The following is a 21,410-nucleotide window of genomic DNA, read 5'->3' on the forward strand; positions in this document are numbered from 1 at the left end:
TAACTTCCTCTGGCGCAAGCAGATAGCCCCGGACGGCGAAAACCGCAAAACTGTGCGTAGAGCTGAATGCAGTCACATTCTATTGCTCTCCGAATGCCCGAGATAGCTTGTATTGATTTACACTGCCAGGGTAAAGTCGGCCACTCCCACTGTCTGGAGCTGGAGAGTATCATCTTAGAAAATGTATATTGCTTCCAAACAGTAATCAACAAGATTTAGTTGTGTTAAAAAAATTTAAAAAAAAACTAGATTATTGATTTGTCAGCAAAAAAGAAATTAATCATTTCGTAAGACTCGCATGGAACAATTGCCCCCAACGCGACCATCGCCAGAAAAAATAGCCTCTCTCTGTGTGGGATGGCATATTCTTGTGGCATATTCTTGTGTTTTTTCCATATTCATTCCATCATCAACTACTTAATCAGGTTAACATTAAGTTGCCCCTGGTAACGATCCTCATTGCCACGCAGCTGGCCTGGGTTCTCAATTCCCTAGACCTGCGTGACAGGAGGTTAGCGCAGAACCAACAACCCGTCCGTAAAAACACAACGTTACAGTAAGCAACGTAACAGATTAACGTTATCTGCAGGCCTGTTGCATGCCAAGACCACTCGGCTGTTATAACTGTCGCATATCAAAAAGAATTACTCATCGCGGCAGAGGGCCAAAGAAGAAGAAAACCATGAAGTTAGTCGATATTTGGATTTAAATACAGTACACACTGTAAACATTTTACGAATAATGTATACATCCAGAGCAAATTTTATTCTTTAGATTTAACCTTGGGTGACAGTTGCTTAACTGATTGAAAGGTAGGTCTGAATGAACAAATGAGCATCAAACTGGCGAATTTTTCTTCGTCTTTCTAAATGCGAATACAATGCTTTCAATCCTGAAGACAGAAAAAGAAATTAACTCCAAATGGTTCGCGGTTATCGATCGGTGCCGGTAACCACCGTGGTTCAAGGTGTATAAAAAGGTCCACCCGGTAAAAATGTTTATAGATTTTCTCTGAAATTTTCCCAGATTTTTTAATTTTGTAGAGCAAAACACTGCTTAAAGCATTCATGATGATGCTGCTGCGCCGCCGGCATTATGGCATGAACAGCAACTACGACCGAAATAATCCGTACACGCACCAAAAACCAACAGAGCAACGATGAGTGCGTTCACACGTTCGGTGGTCTAAATTTAGCACAAAAATCGTACTCGTACATCGCTCGCACAAGCGGTCGGTCTGCTCTTGATGGGAATGAGTGTGGTGTATGTCTGTGTTTCTACAGTCCTTGCCGGAAGCTACTCAATAAGGATAATTTTAATCGTTTGTGTATCTTTAGAGCTTGTGGCTCGTTCATAGACGACTTTTTCATCTTTCCTCGCTTAATCTTTAACCAACAACAATGAAAAGACCCAAAAAACTCAAAGATTGCCCTCAAGAAAAGGCATTCATTATAGTACATGTCATTGCCAAATTCAACCAACCAACATATTCTAATAGTATAGGTGAGTTACCGACTCGTTCGAAAATGTGACTATCGTTTATCACTTACAATTATTTGGTACAGTACTTTTAGTTACGTATAATCTTAGATGAGAAACGCATGTGTTGGCTATACTGACTTTTGATCAATTAAGAATTGAAAAGCCTGTGTTTCCAAAGCTACGTTTCTACCGACGTATAGTTCCCATCTTCCGTCGCCTCGTCACCTCGTCATCAATCATAAAATATAAATAACTAGCAGACCCGGCGAACTTTGTTCCGCCCCAAAGGCAATGGGCCCCCGGTGATAGAGCAGTCGGTAACGCTCGTCGCTGTCCTGTGTTCGAATCCCGGTACCGGTTGTCACGTAGTTGGTCATGGTTTCGATTCCCGATACCGGCGTGACAAAGGGGGGTTGTCGCAGGAGCAACAACCCCGCCCGTAAAACCATACCCTTTCTGGGGGGCTACATGAGGCGTGAAAACTAGCGTAAAATTAATTTGTAATGTCAAATCGATTACGCTTCGTGTGGCAGCAAAAATATAAAAACGAATTGTCAAACGTGTTTACGTTCGTGTTTTTGGTCCGAGAAAGTAGAAAAAGAAGAGAAATAAATTGATTTCGGAATATTTTTTCTGTTTTTTTTCGATTTTGTTGCTATACCAGCAAATAAGAACTTGAATTATCCTCTGTTTGTAAGCAAAGCGTATGCAAAAAGTATTTTCGCTCGGGTTTACACCTCAGCCTGCGCCTCTGTCAAAACGTTTACGGGTCAACGTTTTGACAGAGGCGCAGCAGTTTGGCATGAATCTGTAATGTCAAAAACATTTATTTATTTATTTAGTATAAAATTAGTCAAGGGGCAAACAGAGCCTTGTTGACAAAGATGAACTTAACTAACTTAAACAAAACCCTAGCTAACCTAACACTGCATCTGGCGATTACGTTACACCTCATGTGGCCCCTCAGTTACAGAAAGATTAACAGATCATCAGAGATTAACATTGTAACTCGTGCAGGCTAAGACCGCCCAGCGGTTGTTGTCCCATAAGAAGAGAAGAAGTTCATTTCGTCAGCAGCCGCCTTGATCTTGGAATTACTGGTAGTGTTTGGCGGAAATTTCCAGACACTAAAATCATTGCGTCTCCAAGACATCTCGCAACACGCACCAAACATCTCGATTATATGCGTCATTCGTTTCACGATTTGTGGCTGGCATTCCCAATTCCTCATTCATCTCAAGATCGGGATTTCTAGAATTGAAACGAATTTAACCCAATTTTTCCCAAACAAAACAAAAATCACAAACATTCGAACCAATATTATTCAATATTATTTCCACGCACGATAATTTGTTTACGACGTGAACGATGGACTGGGACGTGAGCTGTCAAATGGTTGAACTGCTCGCGAGAGCGAGGCGAAAGCTTGAAAGAGAAGCAAACAATTACTCACTATTGCGCTCTCTTTCTGGCCTTTGTCGCTAAACAATTGCTCACAGTGGCGGTTCGCGAGAATAAGTGGAGGCTCTCTCACTGGCTAACTAGGGGGCTACACGAAGCGTGAAAACTAGCGTAAAATTAATTTGTAATGTCAAAACGTTTACGCTTCGTGTGGCAGCAAAAATATAAAAACGAAACGTGAAACGTGTTTACGTTCGTGTTTTTGGTCCAAGAAAATAGAAATAGAAGAGAAATTAATTGATTTCTGAATGTTTCTTCTGTTTTTTTCCGATTTTGTTGCTATACCAGCAAATAAAAACATAAATTATTCTCTGTTTGTAAGCAAAGCGTATGAAAAAAATAATTACGCTCGGGTTTACGGATCGCGCGAGCCGTAAACGTTTTGACAGCGCCGCAGCAGTTTGGCATTAATCGTTAATGTCAAAATCATTACGTTACGCTTGATGTAGCCCCACAGTAACAATTCACCAAACTACTCGGCGTTCGTGAGAGAGGACTCGATGACGATTCGCTAAACAATTTCTCGCTGTTTCGCTCTCTGTCTGGCGCTTGAGGTGACCGTCAAGTATGACTGTCTCAGTATATAGAAAAACAATACGTATTGTTAACTTAATTGTGACGCGGTCGGAGTATAAAAAGTTGCCTTGTGTTCTAAGCTCCCCACCAAATTTCAGCCAAATCGGATCAGCCGTTCTTGAGTTATGGGTGTTTGGACGAACAGCATGTCCGACTTTCTTTTATATATCATGTTGGGGAAAAAGTAATCGACGTTTTTTGCGTGTACTTCAAAACTTTATTTAAGATGCTTTAAATGGTCCGATTTGCATCAAACATGCACCAATTTGTTGAATAATTTGTTGCCTTTTTAAAATTATTTTTATAATGCCTCGTCTTCTAAGAAGGCTTCGTCGTTATTGGCGAAAAACTCAAGCAATCCATTTTCACAATCCTTTTTTGATCTCAGTCTTCGGATCAGACTCAGGAAATTTTGAAATGCGCGGAAAAGGGGACAATCATTAAGTGCACGGTCCGGACTATATGATGCATATGCATTAAAACTTTTCAGCCAAGCTCCCGGACTCTCTGGCGAGTCAGTAAAGACGTGCATAACATTTCGTTGTCCAGATGGAACAGAAAACCTCTTTCGTTGGCCAATTTTGGTCGTTTCTGGTCAATTGCTAGCTTGAACGGTCCAATTCCTGACAGTAGAGATCTGAATTTGGTGTTTAGCCACACAAAAGTAACTCATAATAAACGGTTCTTTTCAAGTCCCACCATATACCCAGTAGAACCTTCCCGGTCGTTAGTTCTGGTTCAGCCGCCAGTTAAGCTGCTTCACCACGCTTAGACCCCGACCGATTTCACACAATATTGTCGTAAGTGATCCATTTCTGATCCATTTCACCCCCGCTGATAGAGTAATCGGTAACGCTCTTCGCTGTCAGCGCAGCTGGCCAGGGTTCGAATCCCGGGACCGGTTGTGTTACTCAACCGGCCATGGTTTCGATTCCCGTTACCGGCGTTGATAGAGGGGGGTTGGCGCGGGACCAACAACCCCGCCCGTAAAAACGAACTGTTACGGATAGCAACACCTGGCTGGGATAATTGACATTAACATTGTCTCTGGTGCAGGCCAAGACCGCAGAGCGGTTGTAGTGCCAAAGAAGAAGATCCATTTCTTATCCACAGTACCCAAACGTTTAAGGTTAATGGGTCGATTTTGTTCCGTTTGGCCAAAACTGCGCAGATGAAAATTTGAGCCATTTGTTGTAAATAGGGTGGCGCCCAAACATCGAGCTTCTTTATGAATCCAGCTTTGCACAAATGGCTTAAAACTGTTTGTTGTTAATCTTTAGGTGCTGATCAATGCTCTGATTACTAAAATGCTGACCAACTTATTTCTCCGATTTTATCGACATTTTCGATTGCGGGTCTGCCTGTGCGAGGTACATCTTTAACATAAAAAAATAACCAAAACGGCTCAACGAAACCAAAATTACACGTTATGAGCTTTTAGAGTATCGACACCATAATCACCATGCACAATTTCAGCGGCCTAGCTTCGCCTTTAATTTTCGCCTTTTTCCAAAGAAAAATTGTAAAATGTATCGAATTTTCTCTATGGTTACTTGCATTGTTAAACCCTTTTGACTCAAAAACGAATGAAACAAACAAAAACCAGTGGAAGCATAAAGTGTAAAGTATCAACGTTAAAACGAGCCTAAACTTGAAACTGAATGATCGATACTTCACGAGATATCGATCACTGAAGGCATCTATCGTGAAAAACGTCGATTACTTTTTCCCCAACCTGATATATAGAAAGACTAGAAAGAAGAAGATTAGAAGTGCATTTGTGCTGTCTGCTGCTTTTGCAACATGCACAGGACAGCGAGATGAGATACCACGGTGGATAATAGATGCAGCACAGGTCGATTAACACGCACTCCATTGCCTTAATGAGATATTTATGTATAAAAGTTTTTTTTGTAAAACATATTTTCCCAAGAACATTTCAAACACTGCTAATTTTTTAACACCGATCGTTGGTGGTGACAGCAGGATAAGCAGTTCACGATAAGAATACTATTTGTCCTATTTGCTCCTTCAATAAGTATGGTATCATATTTCTTACCTGGTGCAGCGCAGTCAAACCGTCAACATTGGCCGTGTCAATATCGGCACCGTTTTTGAGCAGCCATTCCACCTCGTCCTTGTCACCGGCAACGCACGCCGCCAGAAAGATGCAGCCAGACGAAAACTTGATGCGGCGCGAAGATGGACTTTTCGGGATGCCGCTGGCTTTTTTGTTCATTTCCGATTCTTCCCACCGCTTCAGCTGTTCTGCTCGCTTGAACTGAGCCGAAGTGTTCCGATTGTCAAGCGACATAATGCTTTGTTGGGGTCACGCTAGTCGTTGCGATGTTAGAATTATTATTTTCCCGTTCACTTGCAATTTTTCAATTCTTCAAGGTCTTCTACGATCGCCTTCTATATGCACTCCTTTTTTCCACCCACAAACCACAACTTCTAGGCTTCCAGTGGACTTCTATTCTCCCAGGATACTATTACAATTGAAAAAACACAAACATATTTATGGTGAACAATCAACACTTATTTTCGTGTACTAAAAAATGCATGATACAATCTCCTTCCAGATTTTTTGAAATGATTAACTTTTAGTTTTTCGCTTTGAGCCACATCAAAAACAAGTGCGTATAAATACATACAAGCACACATGTGCAAAAAAAGGATTAATAATGTTGGAAACTATGGTCAACGGAATAACGGCTGCCAATGATAGGTGGTAAACATATACGAAGTAACGTACGCATCACCTCTCCTTCCTCTCCACCTTTAAGGGATCAGTGCTCGACCCTGTTTAAGATTTTGATTAAAGCACTTCAATTTGTTGTTTAGAAGCACTTTACTACTGAAGAAGGATGGTTTGTTGTATGATAAATATGTTTTTTACACGTTGGCATTTTTAACTTAACCACCTTTATTTTTTAACTTGCACTAACTATTGTTAGCGTTGACGTTGCCACGCAGAGTTGCTGATACTTTCGTTGGCACGCGCAACACTATCTCATCTCGTTAAAAATGAGCGAACTGTCCGAAGCAAACCAGCCAGCAACAACCTTTTTGATTTCTTGTCTACAATTGGCAACGTGCGATGGCAAAGCGAACCATCTTTGTTTACAACGGAGCGTGTGACATTAAGCATTTTCTTGTTCCACAGAAGCCATTTCTCTCGTGGAATTACAATGCTGTTAATTTAACAAACATTTTAATTTTGCTGATTATTTCCGCACTGTGAAGGGGTTATTTTTAGTTGGACGATATAGCATTCGCCGCACGATAACGATATTTTCTCTAAAGGTAGGCACATTTTTAGCTTCACAGACTATGCTCACATCACTCAATTCTCATCGGTCACCAAAGTCGAACTGCAACACCAACACAACTTCCAAAGAAGCTCACGAGCGCACACACACCGCTCACATACTGCTCGATTATTTTCGCTTTTTTCCCTGGTGGTTTTGCTGTTAACGTTAACAGCAACAAGAAGAAGGGAAGGAAGTAGGGGATGAATCCAAAACTGTAATCGAGGATCGAGGAAAAAACGAACAACCTCCAAAATGGCACTTTTTCACCTCCAACACCATACAAGAGCTATCTTCCGAGGTTTGTCGCTATGGTGTTTTCATTAGCGTTATCTTATGCAGTTATGGCGTTGAAGGAAATCTTTTTTCTTCTTGCTTGCATTTGCACTTGCTGCATAAACATACACTTTCGCCACAACTTAACCTCATATCGCTAATTTCTCTACAAAAGCACTATTCGCAAGTATTGACATTTTCACCATCGCATCAGATTTGCTAAAGCATCGAAACGCGCCAGGATTTGTACGATACGTCAAATACGAACGATAAGAAAATTTTAGCGTAAAAACCCAACACATCCGCGGGACGTACGTTACGGGAACGCCAAGATCTATCATACCGATTGTTAACATTAACTTGTGTCTTGTGGTCTTGAGTAATCGTTGTCTCGTGGACATTATTTCCCTTCGAATCCTCTTTGGTGGACGACATGTTTTTTACGATGGTCTCTTCGACGTTTTAGTCAGTCCGACTTCCAGAAAGAACCAATGGATGAATTTCTATACACTGCCTACAATAAAAAACGAACACTCCTTCGGGCACAAAAGAAGTTGCAAATTCCAACGTTACCTGACGATCTCGGCTGCTACTACAAATCGAATGTACGTATAAATGTATAAAACAGCTCGCGACCACCAACTTCGTCCCGCAGCGAGAAAGACATACTGTGGTAGCAGCAAGTGATTGAGACTCTCATCACTGCTCGAATAAGGAGAATTGACTTTGGCTTCATTCGATGAAGATCCAACAGATTCAAATTTACTGTTAATATTTCTCAGTAGCTGTTTTTGCTCTTCAAACAACAGAATTGCTTTCGAAGCAAAAGGATCGCGTTTTTCAGTAACTTTAGGGATAACATTGAAATGAGTAGCCTACTTTACTTTTGATTATTTTATAATTAAACTTTTGTTAGTGTTACTGCAGGGCCAGACGATGCGCAACGAAACGTTTTTGGCATTTCCTATAAATGCCAAACTGCTGCGCTTCTGTCAAAACGTTTATGTGTCGGCCGACCGCAAAACCCGTTAGCAAACAGAAGATAATATAAGTTCTTATTTGGCGGTATAGCAAAATCGAAAAAACAGAAACAAACATTCAGAAATCAATTTATTTCTCTTCTATTTCTGTTTTCTCGGACCAAAAACACGTGTGTAAACACGTTTGACATTTCGTTTTTATATGTTTGCTGCCACACGAAGCGTAAACGATTTGGCATTACAAAATAATTTTACGCTAGCTTTTACGCTTCGTGTGGCCCCAGCCTATATGTTTTGGTCGAGACGTAAACAGTTTGGCATTTATCGGAAATACCAAAAACGTTTATTTGCGCATATTTGCGCAATCAATTGTAATATTAGCGAGAATTGGTACGAAAATCTGAGAATTGGTATGAAAATCGGAGTTCCTCTCTTGTTGATGACGTGAAACGTCAAATTGTTTTGGAGATGATGATGATGATATTGGTCGTAGGAACTTACCGTTTTTAAATTTGAATCAATTGTAATAAACATTACAGAGTAAACAAGCTAACCATGAATGTAATGTAAATTGTTAAGCTCGTTTTCTTTTAAATAAAGTTAGTTTATTTACTAACGCCACAACAACCCAATTCATAAAACTTGAAAAAATCTTAACAAGTATCTACATTGTACGATGCTCTTCAAACCACATATTGACCCACATTGCATAATTTTAGGGTTTACAGCCTCAAATTGTCACTAGAGTTCCAACTCGACTAAAGAGCTGCCAACGACAATATACAAATTATCAACCGTTCGGCATTCAATCCGCGATTGCCACACTTGTAATAACAATCGGAACACGAATCCCACCAGCAACAACATCGCAAGGAAGCAGAGAAGCACAAGAAGATCTGTACTTAGTGGCTGATCCATTGGTTGAACACGGCGGGAAAAGATTTCAGCATCGTGGTTCGGCATGGTGGTTTTTTCTTTGCAGGTTGCGGTTATTATGATAGTAACGATGATGTTGAAACGGGCTGCTTCCGACGCTGCGAGGTACAGCCACACGATTGAGCACAAGGATTGTAGATTGAATTAACACGTCTATCGACTATAAGCTCACCATCACCTGCAGGCCCAATCCAATCACCGTAATCTAAAGCAATAATTCAATTCACAATACGTACACGTTTGTGTTTTTATTCCACTATCTTTCTAAAGAAATACATGTTTCCGCAAACAAGGGTTATCGTTTTTTCGCACAATCAATATATCTATCGTTGACTCTTGTTGAGAACAATGATTGATTTACCAATGTTACAATGAGCAATGGTGTTTAGAGGAACGAATTTGATGTTTCAAGGACTCTTTTGCTTTTATAGATGGTACACTATTTGAGAATTTCATTTCCAAACATCTTTTAAACTAATTTACTAATTAATTACTAATTACTTAATTTACATTACTTTTTAAGACTTTATCAAAATGTTTTGTCATTTTTTGAAAAATATAAGGAAAAAATCTTGGGCAAACAAAGCCAGTGAAAAGTTGTTAAATTTAAAATTTGCTTTCAAAAATTTTAACCACAGATTTACTAGGAAACCCTCACATTTACCCGCAATCTCACTACAATCTTTTGATTTCTTATCACAAATAAAAATTTAACGACATGAGCAGCAAGTAGATAAGAACATCAGGTACGGCAATGAATGATGATTCAGACAACGAGTAACACAGTCAGGAAGATGTCAATTTCGGACGCCAAACCGTTTTCTACAGCACTAGCAGTCAGCTACCCAATATATCCCACAATGATCCATTGTGCTGATCGTTTATCATCCTTCACTAATAAAAATTGGCCAAACGCCTATCACACCAAGGTCGTGAAACTAGCTGCCAGCGGTTTTTTCTTCACCGGTTTCGGCGATTTTGTCAAGTGCTTTCAGTGTGGACTCGGACTGTCGGAGTGGGATCTGGATGATGACCCAATTGAGGAGCACATGAAATACAAAAACGGGTGTGTTTATTTGGAAAAGTTTCAGAAAACAAAACCCTGTGTCTATAATTCAACAATAGAAACCATCACAGGAAGAACATTCTGCGATCCATCTCAGTGTGAGTTTTGTCGCTGGGAACAGGATACAAAATTGAAGTGAGGAATAAATAAACGAATCGGAATCATGACTTTAATCTATTATTCTACGAATGATTATTGTAAGTGCAGAAACGTTACGAAAGAGACGCACAAACGCACATTGACGTACAAATTGTAAACAAAGGCGCACAACTTAGTCTGGGTTGAATTCGTTTACGGCAAAAAAATCGAAATTATAAAATCCAACTCCAAACACTGATAACGTTGAAGCAGCCCCTCGTCAACGGACAACGTTTAGACAAGATTTAGACCGGGCTGCACCATCATCGCTTTTTCCCAACTATCGGCAGGATGAATGAGAGTACGGTGGTGCAGAGTATACGAGAAGGGTTCTGGTACCTTCCGAACACAGTCAACAGTTTCTTGCTTGCGGGAACCTCCAGTTCGCCCTTGGATTCATCGGATTCAAAGATAGCTACCGAGCCGGATGGTAACAATAACGACGAAAACGACGACGATGTTGATGAAGATGAAAGTAATGGACCAGCCGATAATGGGCAAGTTGCGATCGGCGATAGCGACTTGGGAGAAGATGAAAGTGGTGAGTTAATGCGAAGTTCCGTGCTTAGTTCCCTGCCCTGCCCTGAACAGAATACAGATCCGGGAAACGGGATGCTGCTCCCTGGCGAGGATTTGATAGTTTCACGTGACATTTCGTACGTTATGCTACGCGAACATTGGCAAGCAGTGCTGCTGGGCCAAGAAGCATCACTGGCGGAACTAGACAAGGCAATTGAAAACTGTAAAGCGCTTGTTCATCCCAAAAAGACGCATGATGAGGACGACCGAAAGTGGCTGGTACGCTATTTGATCGAGTTGCGTTATCGTCGTCGGGAGCTTCTAGACGTTGATCGTGATCCGGCAGCGATTCTCGCCGACACGAAAGTCATACTGGGGCATCATTTTGTTCGACGGAGACAACATACACACTATAAGCAAATTTACTGTGACCACTGTTCGTGCATAATTTGGAACTCAGTACAGGCATCGTATGTTTGCAGTGGTAAGTAGCGCTCAACGCAAGACCACTTGGGCGGTTCTAATGTATTCGCAATATATTTCCAGATTGTTTCTTTGCCGTGCACGAAAAATGTGTCCCGAAGGTGGTTCGCATCTGTGCTCACGTAGTTACGACCGAACACAGTGCCCCGATCGAAAGCATATGCCCCGAGATAGGACTGGCATTTCAGCGTTATACATGCGCCGAATGCGGCACGCAAATGGCTTGTCGTAAGTTATAGCTACGCACTCGGTTTGGGGTATCCTTATTACCGACCACATCTCTTTTCACGTGCAGACATTTCCTCTCCTGTCAGATGCTTCGGAATGGAGTTTAAAGCCAGTAACTATAACGGATGTTTCAAGAAAGAAGCAGAAGCTGATTGAATTGATCTTCTCTGATCTGCAGAAAAACTCAACTCTTTTGAACCACGGCTTTGTGACTATACCGGGCTTTACTACTGTACGATCTGCCACTGGAACGATACGAGTGTAATTCCGGCGCGGGTGATGAACAATTGGGACTTCGTGCCGCGCAAGGTGTGTCGTGCTTCAAACCAACAAATTTCTCTACTACTTCATCGACCCATTGTATTCTTGGAGGAAAAAAATCCACGACTCTTTGTTTTTGTTCCAAAACTCTCGGAAGTGAAACGGATTCGCAACCAACTCGTAGCAATGAAGAAGTATCTTACGACATGCAGGTTAGCCGATGAAGCGCGCATCGTGGCAGTGCAACTTGGTGATCGGCGCTATTTGGTGCAAACGGTTGAAAAGTATAGTGTTGCGGATCTAGTTGGAGTGGAAGATGGATCGTTGCTTATTTTTCTACAGTCGGTACACGCAGTGTTTGAGCAACACATAAGGAACTGCTTGGTATGCATTAATAATCAATTGTGGCGTGCGTACCTTCATTTCAGATATTGACGCTTTTGTTTTATTTATTTTGAAGATTTGTTCAGGAAAAGCGTACATATGTGAACTGTGCAACAACGATGCTTTGCTATTTCCCTTCGATGTTTGCGCGGTGACCTGCGCGAGCTGCAATACGGTTAGTCACAGGGATTGCTACCTGTGGAAGGACAAGAAGTGCGCCAAATGTGCTCGTTTACGCAAACGTGCTCTTCAGACAACGAAAACACTACAGGACATCGAAAATGGCAATTAATTTTCGAGAGAATCCTCTGAATAACCCGAAACTCATCTCTATTGCTTCAACCGGGCTGTACGATTGATGCTTTGTTTATGCACTTCGCGAGGTCGTGCTTTTGTGCAAGCGCAACAATAAACATCTGTTCATACACACAATCAGGTTGCTGTTCAAGAAATTGTATACTGATCCGATGGGTACCAAGCCGCTCAAAAATTTCCTTTGTTGCGTTAGTGGAAATTTTTTTCCAGTTGCTTATCAATGCTTGACCTTTCCTCCTTGACCATGATGACGTATTTCACATTTTCTTGCCATTTTCAGATCGACAGCGAATTGCCCCAAATCTCGGCTGAGTGTGAGAGAAAACCCCTTCGCCACTATTGCCGCAGCCGATCCATGGAGCTTGACGGCGATTTGATGGACATTTCCCCATAGAAAGATGTTCAGTTAAAATGATGATGTTTGATGTGTAGCAGCGCTTTGCTTACGTTTCAATGTTTTAGCCTTTTTTAAAAAGCTAACCGATACAAAACATAGCAAGTGAGTATACCAAAGATTGACAAAAGATCGTAGATTACGTTTACGATTGCAGCTAAAATTGTTTCGCTCCGATATATTTGTTTCGTTCCGATATATTCTTCACGCCGCATGCATAAACGTTTTCATTAGTACCATTAGTCACCTGACGCATCAGCACACACACCGTCAGTTCCTTGGATTTTGTACACAAACTTCTAGATCCGACTATAGAGAAGCGGGGTATAATCGAAATCGTGCGAAGTTAATATTTTTCATTCTCAGCGAATACGTTTGCGCTAATAAAGAAATAAATCAACAAACATTCTCTCTCTACAGCAAAACCGTCACCTATTCGCTTCCCATACAGTCCGAAGCGTGATTTTGCAACGTGCCGAAGTCCTTGAAGCCCTTTAGACACAGTGGACATCGCAGAAACGTGCGCTTTTCCTCCTCTTCTTCCGCAGCAGGGGCGTTCTTCGCCGTAGCTTCCTGTACCATCTTGGCCGCTCTTTGGGCGGAGTGCTGTTGTTCGTTTTGCCTATAATAATATAACCGTTTAAAATCGTCACGTTCCCTCTCCATATCATACTGTACAAAGACGTACGATTGTGCAATCTGCTCCAACAGTTCCCTGTTTCGACGTTGAAGCACTTCAAATTCCCCCAGAATGCGACTTTTCTCACTGGCCAGCTCTTGGCGGGCCACACGTTCAGCTTCGAAATCTTTCAGAAAAATGTCAGACTGTGCCTTCAGGACGCCTATCTGCTCGGTGGCCGTTCGAATATCCGCACGCAGCTCCTGGATCGTAAAGTCACGCTGTTTCAGGTCATCGAAGAATTGCTGTGCTTCAACACGAGATGCTTCGTACACCTTCTCTGCCGCTTGCACGTTTGCCTTGAGACAGTTAATTTCATCGACATATAATTTACGCTGTAAAAGTATCGCGAGTTATAAAATTTAGTGTAAAACTATTAAATACTCCGGCTACAAAAAACTCTGTTACCATATCTTCAAATTCAAGATTTTTTGCCACTTCGACAGACATTGCGCGCTCCCACTTTTTAATATGCTCCCGATGAGTTTCTATCGCGATAAAGTTGCCATCAACATCTCGTCGCTCCGGACTATTGTTGGTCACCACGACGAACCCTTTGATTTGTAGCTCCAAGTCTTCGATTTTTTTCGCCAAATTTTGGATGATAGCCTGACGTTCGGACGCAAGCTTTCTCAACTCATCCACTTCCTGCTGTGCTTCGCTTTGCTCCACCTTACGAACGCGGCCTATTTCATCCAACTCGGCTCGCCACTCTCGACGTTCGTTTTCCATCATTACTTCGTGTTCGTCCATGAGCGCTTTACCAGTACCGAGCTCGGTAGTCAATCTTTCAACTTCTGCACCGAGTTGATCGATTTTATGTTGCTGCTGCTCAACAAGGTTGTCTTGCTCGCCTCGTCGTATTTTCGTTTCTTCTTGCAGTTGCTGGATAGAGACAAAATTCTTCCGCATCGCAATATTAGCTCGCTGCAGACTTTCCTTCAACTGGCTGTGCTCGGTGGACAGTTTTTGTAGTAGTCGTAATTCATCCTGCGTCATGGACGCTTGAGCCAGGCTGGGAAACTGCAGCAACAATGAGCGCGTTTCCCCGAGTACGAACGAGGCGGTTTGCTGCTGTTCACCCAGTTCAAACACCAACGAACCTTCGGCCGGTGCATGGTTTTCCTTATTTTTGATCGATCGCAACTTTGGCTGTTGGTGGGTCGGAAGTGATGACTCATTCATGGTGGTTGACGCAAGCGGCAGTTTTAATGATTCACTATCTGATGTCAGGGGCTGCGATTGTTCGAGAAACATACTCGATGGGGGTGCACCGTTCGGAACTAAGCTGAATGTGGTTGAATCAAGCTGAGTGGAAATTTCAAGCTTTGACAACCCTTCCCTGGGCGCCTTTCCCTTCTCCTGAGCTGCAACCGAAACAGGTCCAGAACCGCACGATGCTGAGACTAGGGACACGGGGACGGGGTCCATCGATGGGGTTGGCGAGGTACCGAGTATAATGAAGGATTCTTCATCGTGGTTTAAAGTATCCATCGTCTGATGACGAGCTGGCTCGTTCGGCTCAACGTTCAGGTTCACCACGAATAATGATCACGCTTTTCGCCGATACAATGGAGCGATAATAATAGCACTGCTTAGCAAAGCACGGAATGAAGCAAACACCGCTCTTCTGCGCTGCACTTCTGCTTGGCCACCAACTTAAGTACCGACTACTGCACACATCTCAAAAGCTATGAGTACTTGAGAACGAAAGAGAGGGAGAGTAAAAATAAAAACATATCCTCCTCATTGACAGATAGGGCGTTCCAGTGCTGCCATTCTGCTTAATGTATTTGTTTTTTGTTTGCTTCAAAAAATATAAAATGGCCTAATAAATATATAGGAAAAATATAATAAATATATAGGAGTGTTTATAAGAAAATTGTGAATGTTCCGAATACAAATAATGTAGCCAATTCAACCACCAACCTGTTCGCGTTTGTTTGCTGAAACATCGATCTTTCCGTGGCTCAGTGGTTACGAAAAGAGAACATCACTGTACTAACAATTAACCAGTCTGACTCTGTCTGTCATTTGTAGAAAGGAAAATATGTTTAGTCTTAATTTAGCATCGAAAAAAAGAAAAGCCTTCCTAAATTGCTAAACCTTCAATCAGTCCGTGTGTAACAAAGGAGGAAATTTCCATCAAGCCCTTTCCGAAAGGGTCGCTTTTAAAGACCAAATTTAATATCCGAAAGGTGGTTCTTGTGCACATCACGTGAAACGCAGCCAGAAATATGCACAAAGTAGACGACAATGCATTAACCCGGATGCTATCTGCCGTAAGTACCCAATACTTGGGTAATCCAACAATTATACTGATTATTTTCTCCGTCGCTTGCAGTACAGAGATCCGACAACAACCAAAAAGGACGTAATCAATGTACTGCGTATCTACCATGGACTTCAACATCGAATAGAAGAGTATGGTGAGTCATCATTCACCATAGTCAGGGGACTAGTGGTTATGATTGTGCTTTTGTTTATCACGAAACTACTAGTGTTCAATGATGGCAACACTAAACTGCTACTCAACCTACATGGTACGATCCCGGTAAAGTTCAAGGGCAACACGTACAATATTCCGATCTGCATCTGGCTTATGGACACGCACCCGAAGAACGCACCGATCTGCTACGTTAAACCGACGGCTGAGATGCGTATTAAGGTGTCATCGTACGTGGATTTCAACGGAAAAATATATTTGCCATACCTACACGATTGGAATCCGGTATTGTTAGCCACTATCATTGCCGTTGCGTCGACATTGCACTTGACGACTCTGTTTCATGTTTGTAGAAAAACGCTGATCTGCTAGATCTGATTCAAATCATGACTGTTACATTCGGGGAACTGCCACCAGTGTATTCCAAAGGGCCGGATACATACCCTAAACGTAAGCCAGACAATGTTGGATTTCGAATGATTGCTTCGGCTGCTTAACAGTTTCGCTGCTTACTTTTCAGAGCCATCGTTCATGCCACCAACTAGCACATCCTATATGCCTGCATATCCTGCGCAAGCTTATCCACCTTATCCAGTATCGGGTGCTGGTTATAACAACTACGGGCAACCGACACCTGGCCTTTCGACAGGAGCTACGGGTCAGGGATATCTGCCATATGGAATGCCTTCGTATCCGACTCCCATGTCGACAACGCCGGCAATAGTAAGAAGCAAATGTTGTTGACCAAGCAATGAAACTATGACTAGAAAATGTTATCCTTCACAGAACCAAGGAACTGGTACGATCACCGAGGAACACATTCGAGCTTCACTGATAAGTGCGGTGGAAGACAAACTGAAGCGACGCGTACAGGAGAAAGTGAACCAATGTCAGGCTGAAATACAGACGCTCAAACGGACGCAATTGGAACTAAATGAAGGGCAAGTCAAAATCCAAGACTTAGTTTCACGGCTGCAGCGGGATGAGCAAGAACTGACAAAGAGCATCGCCGTACTGAAAGATAAGGAGAAGGAGCTGGAGCGAGAACTGGGATCGCTCGAACAGGTAGACACCATCGATGTCGATGAAGCGGTCACGACTACTGCACCGCTCTATAAGCAGTAAGTTTAATATAAAATGGACTAGAAAACATGAATTCAAGTCTATAACTATTTCTCCTGTTTGGTGTTCTTTCTTCCTATAGACTATTGAATGCGTACGCCGAAGAAGCTGCCATCGAGGATGCAACGTATTTCATGGGCGAAGCATTGCGCAGTGGAGTGATTGATCTGGAAGTGTTCCTTAAACAGATTCGACAGTTGTCCCGCAAGCAGTTTATGTTACGAGCGCTGATGCAAAAGTGTCGACAAAAGGCTGGTTTAAGTGGTTAGAATAGGAGATCGTGTGTCCATTACTTTTCGTAGCACGTAGTTTGCCATTATTGCACCTGTCTATCATCAGAATCCAGAGAACTTGGCCACGTCTAGCCATTATTTTCACTGTATAATCGTGATATTGTTCTATTTTCTCCGAAAGGGTCCGAATAATTCGTTCGAAAATATCAACTCGATAGTAACAATACACAGATAACGTAGAATATTCTTATTGTTGAGTTTAATATTAAACTACACTAACAGAACGTGGTGTTGTTTAATTGAGAAAATTTTGCATAAGGTAATATTAACATTACAAGGTAATAGGTACTGTCATCGTTCGTGCGAACAAATTATCAAAGGGGTTGTGAGCGGATGAGGAAGTCTTTTTTCAGGCCAGGACTCAGATAAATAAGTAGTAAGCGAAATTTTTCAGGTTGGACCTGTAAACCAATGGCACATTCGCAGTTTGTTAACGTCGGTAGTTCTTTTCTATCCCGTAAACTGTTTCTGCAAGTTACCCATCCCTATTATGGTGGATTGAAAACCGATTATGTTGAGCATATTACTGAAACGTTTTGATGTTATTTTTTAATTAAATTTCGATTAACGTTTTCTTTGAAAGGTGTTAAAACACATTTTTTTGCTCCTAGTATGACGTCTATTTCCTACGCCCCTGGCCGATTCACTGACAGCCGCCATAGGCCACGTCAATTTTGATTGCTTTCGAAGTGCTTCTGCAGCCGCCTGCAAGCTGGAACTTAAAGTTAATCTGAAATTTGGTCCCGATTTCTCTACTTTTCAATAGGTAACAATTATATTGTTTGTAAAAACAGTGGGCATTAATCATCCAGCTCATACCAATAATTATACCCAACGTTTACAGTGATACCGTAGACACTCGAATCCTACCTCTAAACAGTGATCATCATGGACTCGATGGTACGCTTCGTATCGCCTGTTAACCCGGCCGTGTTTCCTCATCTTGCCAGTGTGTTGCTGCTGTTCGGCACATTCTTCACAGCCTGGTTCTTCGTTTTCGAAGTATCACGCCCAAAGCAACCGACTAAGGAAAGCGTAATTTTCAAGGAACTATCCATCAGTTTGTTCGCATCGTTGTTCCTGGGTTTTGGAATCCTGTTTTTGTTACTTTCGGTTGGGATATACGTGTAACGGAGTTAATCGTGCACTTCTCCAGTGTTTTCTCGTTCACAAACTCCTTTTCCGTTAAAAGAAAACTCTATAAGCCAACGGTACTGTTGCTGCTTTTATAATCACGCCGTCATCGTGAGGTGTTCATGATGTTGAAATCATAAGTTACTACACTAATGCCAATATCCTCATTACAATATGCAATTCCATATTATGTAAAAGCAGTGCATGTCTATAAGAAATACAGTAGCGACTGACTTAATAATACACTTCTAACCAGATATTCGTTCAATTTATCTTCAAACATTTATTTGACTTACTCTTAACTTAAACAATTGTGTTTCTTTCACTTTTGATTTCGCATAACAAACTCTTTAAAACATATGCTCCTTCTCATTAAGCAGCCTTATCAGCTAGGCCTACAAAGATGCTTATCTTCTACTTAGTGAGGCTTTTTACGTTAAACGATTTTGGAGCTGGTTGGTTACGGGAATAGCGTAGATGAGCAGTGGCTTTTCTTCCGAATACGGTTTTCATGCGAAACAACCGAACCAAACATCTTCGCAAGTCTTGCGACAAAATAAATGCTGGCAATTTTTTTACACGCTGTTTTGTCACACATACTTACAGTGACCGCTGGTATCGTTTTTCCTAAAAAGCGATACTTCGTTTCGATTGTGGGCCCATACTTTATCGGAGGATTGCTTCCATCGCGAGTGTCTCTCGTATCTATAAGCCTCGAGATCCACGAGAGTGAGGAAAGGGCTACCACACTCTTTCATTGATAGATGCAGCTTCCACGAAAGTGCTCGAGAGACCATTGCGGTCGTGGATTTGTACCACTTGTAGCGGTTGTGCACAGTAAGGGCGGCAACGATCAAGGTGAAACGAACTACTAAGCGACTAATGATCTAGTTAGTTGCTCCCGGCGAGCTTTCACGCACTATCTTCAACATCAAATGGCAGGCCCGACAAACGACGGCGGTTGCGCTTCCAGCGCATCAATCTCTCGTAATATCTCCGCTTTTCGTTTTACCTTCTCCAACTGGTCCTTATCTGGTGGTGGACCATCATTTCTCCGAAGCCTCTCCTCGATCGCTTCAATCTCGCGTATCTTTTTTCGTAATTTGCGCATCTTTTTTACCAGTTCGGGCTGCGGTTGCTCTGCTCCCGTCAGCGTAGGCGATTGGTGGTTATTAGTAATATGGACGCCCGTTGCTAACGCTGCAGCAAGTTCTTCATTCGCGATGGCCGTAAGGGTTATCGCTTTTGGGTCTGGTGGTTTTTGCTGGGATGGCGGATGAACAACCGATTTAGAATGTTTCGGTTTGTGTTGCACAACACTGATGGTGGTCGCAGGCCGCTCATCTAGCAGAATATCGGGCAGTTCAGGTGTCTTTTTGCTGCGACCCTTCCCACCACCAGCAGCTAGGATAGTTTTCTGTTTCTCGCCTTCGTCAACGACAATAACGCTTGGCTGTTGAGCTTTGCGCAATTCTTCACGCTGCTGCCGAAGTCTTTCACGTTCACGCTTTTCTTTCGCTTTCTGGACCACCTCTAGTGACAATCCGGGCGGTAGAATCGGTTTCTGGGCAAACTGTTTACCCTTGCTTTCATACAGCGGCACTTCCTCTTGTGGCACGTACCCGTCGCGCACTCGCCTTGGCTTCCGCCACGTACCATCTGGACGCTGTGAAGCAGGAATGAATTTTCCTGCCGTGGATTGAACGGATCATAGTAGTCTTTGGTTTGGTTTTGGGTGTTTCTATCCTACCTTGACTGTCGGTTCTGTAGGTAGTCATTGTGGCTAGCACACCGGTAAAGAAATTAAACAAAAAACAAACAGTCTCTCAGAGGAACAAGAGACCTTTGCGGCTACTTTAGCCGATAGGGTTATTTTTAACTAAACCGACAAAGTGCGTTCGACAGTCTCGCGCCTGAATTCCGAAATGTGTATCTTCATGCACAGCCGCGAAGCATACACACACGGGCACATGCATACACAAACGCGCCGATCTTGATCTATATCAACGAGAATGGGAATCGAACATGGTAACTGCAAAGCAAAAACACGCCGAGTTTGTCCCGGTTCTCTGATACGGTGACTAGTATATTACGGCGGAATTAACAATCCGTTGGGTTTAGACACGTAGGAATCCCTCACGGCCGTGGCAAACTGAAACCCGGGGTGGAAACCCGCGAGAATCAGCTTTGCGACACGAAATTCCTCCGTTGTACTTTCGCGGGATTGTCTACTTTATCAACGCCAAAAGTTTCTTTGCGATGGTGCCAGGTGAAAATTGTACAGCAATCAGTGGCAACATTTTCGACAAGACTCCATAATGAACCGGGGATATGGTTTCCTCACCGAAGAATGTCTTAAATAGTTGGCACGAAATTAAAGAAAGAACAATAATCAATGAATCAAATAAAAATATAATTCCTTCAAATTACCACCGTTTCCTTCTTAATAAATCACAATACAAAATAGTTGAGTACTTTGTGAACGTACTCCATAGTCTCACGTCAGTTTGGCATTGGCCCCGCAGATATGATTGAAAGCTGTCAAATAAAATATCAACAAAAGCAACATGAAAATCGTCAGTATGAAAATCGAACCGTTAGTATGAAAATAAAATTAGAAAAAAAACCAAAGTCAAGTTCAAGTTCAACTATGGGAAAAAGCGGTCATAAACCAACGTTAAAAAGATAAGATTTTTAGTAAATTTTTTTAATTTTTTTTTATTTTCCTAAAGTAGATAAGTTAGCTATGAGCGATCCGAATTTTTAAGCTTCCAAAGTCTAAGTGATAAAAATTACTCTTCAAATCAAACTTTTAGCAAACACGTCCCGCCAATTGATAGTTTAGTCGAATGGAAAACAAAAAAAAACAAAATAAACACTGTAAAACAAGATGGCTCATTACGCGGGACTCAAGACAGAACAATAA

The 21,410-nt window shown here is 42.1% G+C and overlaps 6 protein-coding genes across 9 annotated transcripts in view; 3 read left to right on the top strand and 3 right to left on the bottom strand.

Moving 5' to 3' along the window:
• Positions 1-7,753, bottom strand: part of LOC131205338 (protein phosphatase 1 regulatory subunit 12A) — a 59,012-nt gene extending 51,259 nt beyond the window's left edge. For all 3 annotated transcript variants that reach the window (XM_058197401.1, XM_058197403.1, XM_058197402.1), the window contains exons 1-2: positions 7,680-7,753; positions 5,579-6,008 (exon numbers count right to left, since the gene is read on the bottom strand). In XM_058197401.1, the coding sequence (XP_058053384.1) occupies positions 5,579-5,833 (255 nt within the window). In that variant the 5' untranslated portion in view covers positions 5,834-6,008; positions 7,680-7,753. The remainder of the gene's footprint in view (positions 1-5,578; positions 6,009-7,679) is intronic.
• A 2,052-nt stretch (positions 7,754-9,805) lies between these two features.
• On the top strand, positions 9,806-12,527 carry LOC131205863 (differentially expressed in FDCP 8 homolog). Its single transcript, XM_058198147.1, has 5 exons — positions 9,806-11,229; positions 11,292-11,456; positions 11,524-11,568; positions 11,635-12,101; positions 12,178-12,527. The coding sequence occupies exons 1-5, from the start codon at positions 10,518-10,520 to the stop codon at positions 12,391-12,393; spliced, it is 1,605 nt and encodes a 534-aa protein (XP_058054130.1). The 5' UTR covers positions 9,806-10,517; the 3' UTR covers positions 12,394-12,527.
• LOC131205862 (NF-kappa-B essential modulator) lies at positions 12,188-15,157 on the bottom strand. 2 transcript variants are annotated; one of them, XM_058198146.1, is made up of 3 exons: positions 13,898-15,157; positions 13,499-13,824; positions 12,191-13,432 (listed from the first exon to the last, which is right to left on the bottom strand). In XM_058198146.1, the coding sequence occupies exons 1-3, from the start codon at positions 14,981-14,983 to the stop codon at positions 13,243-13,245; spliced, it is 1,602 nt and encodes a 533-aa protein (XP_058054129.1). In that variant the 5' UTR covers positions 14,984-15,157; the 3' UTR covers positions 12,191-13,242. The 2 variants fall into 2 exon arrangements, with proteins under 2 accessions (XP_058054128.1, XP_058054129.1); XM_058198145.1 differs by having other exon boundaries at positions 12,188-13,824.
• A 385-nt stretch (positions 15,158-15,542) lies between these two features.
• On the top strand, positions 15,543-17,526 carry LOC131214966 (tumor susceptibility gene 101 protein). The gene is made up of 7 exons (XM_058209319.1): positions 15,543-15,771; positions 15,834-15,918; positions 15,991-16,220; positions 16,289-16,385; positions 16,456-16,658; positions 16,722-17,056; positions 17,140-17,526. Exons 1-7 carry the CDS (start codon positions 15,727-15,729, stop codon positions 17,324-17,326), a joined length of 1,182 nt encoding a protein of 393 aa, XP_058065302.1. The 5' UTR covers positions 15,543-15,726; the 3' UTR covers positions 17,327-17,526.
• Positions 17,527-18,009: 483 nt separating this feature from the next.
• Positions 18,010-18,749, top strand: LOC131205948 (transmembrane protein 258). The gene is made up of 2 exons (XM_058198272.1): positions 18,010-18,116; positions 18,195-18,749. The coding sequence occupies exon 2, from the start codon at positions 18,239-18,241 to the stop codon at positions 18,479-18,481; it is 243 nt and encodes an 80-aa protein (XP_058054255.1). The 5' UTR covers positions 18,010-18,116; positions 18,195-18,238; the 3' UTR covers positions 18,482-18,749.
• A 13-nt stretch (positions 18,750-18,762) lies between these two features.
• LOC131205939 (partner of Y14 and mago) lies at positions 18,763-20,711 on the bottom strand. Its single transcript, XM_058198263.1, has 2 exons — positions 20,235-20,711; positions 18,763-20,173 (listed from the first exon to the last, which is right to left on the bottom strand). Exons 1-2 carry the CDS (start codon positions 20,260-20,262, stop codon positions 19,416-19,418), a joined length of 786 nt encoding a protein of 261 aa, XP_058054246.1. The 5' UTR covers positions 20,263-20,711; the 3' UTR covers positions 18,763-19,415.
• Positions 20,712-21,410: the final 699 nt, after the last annotated feature.

The sequence above is a fragment of the Anopheles bellator genome, chromosome 1 (genome assembly GCF_943735745.2).
Source record: "Anopheles bellator chromosome 1, idAnoBellAS_SP24_06.2, whole genome shotgun sequence".
Taxonomy (NCBI): Eukaryota; Metazoa; Arthropoda; class Insecta; order Diptera; family Culicidae; genus Anopheles; species Anopheles bellator.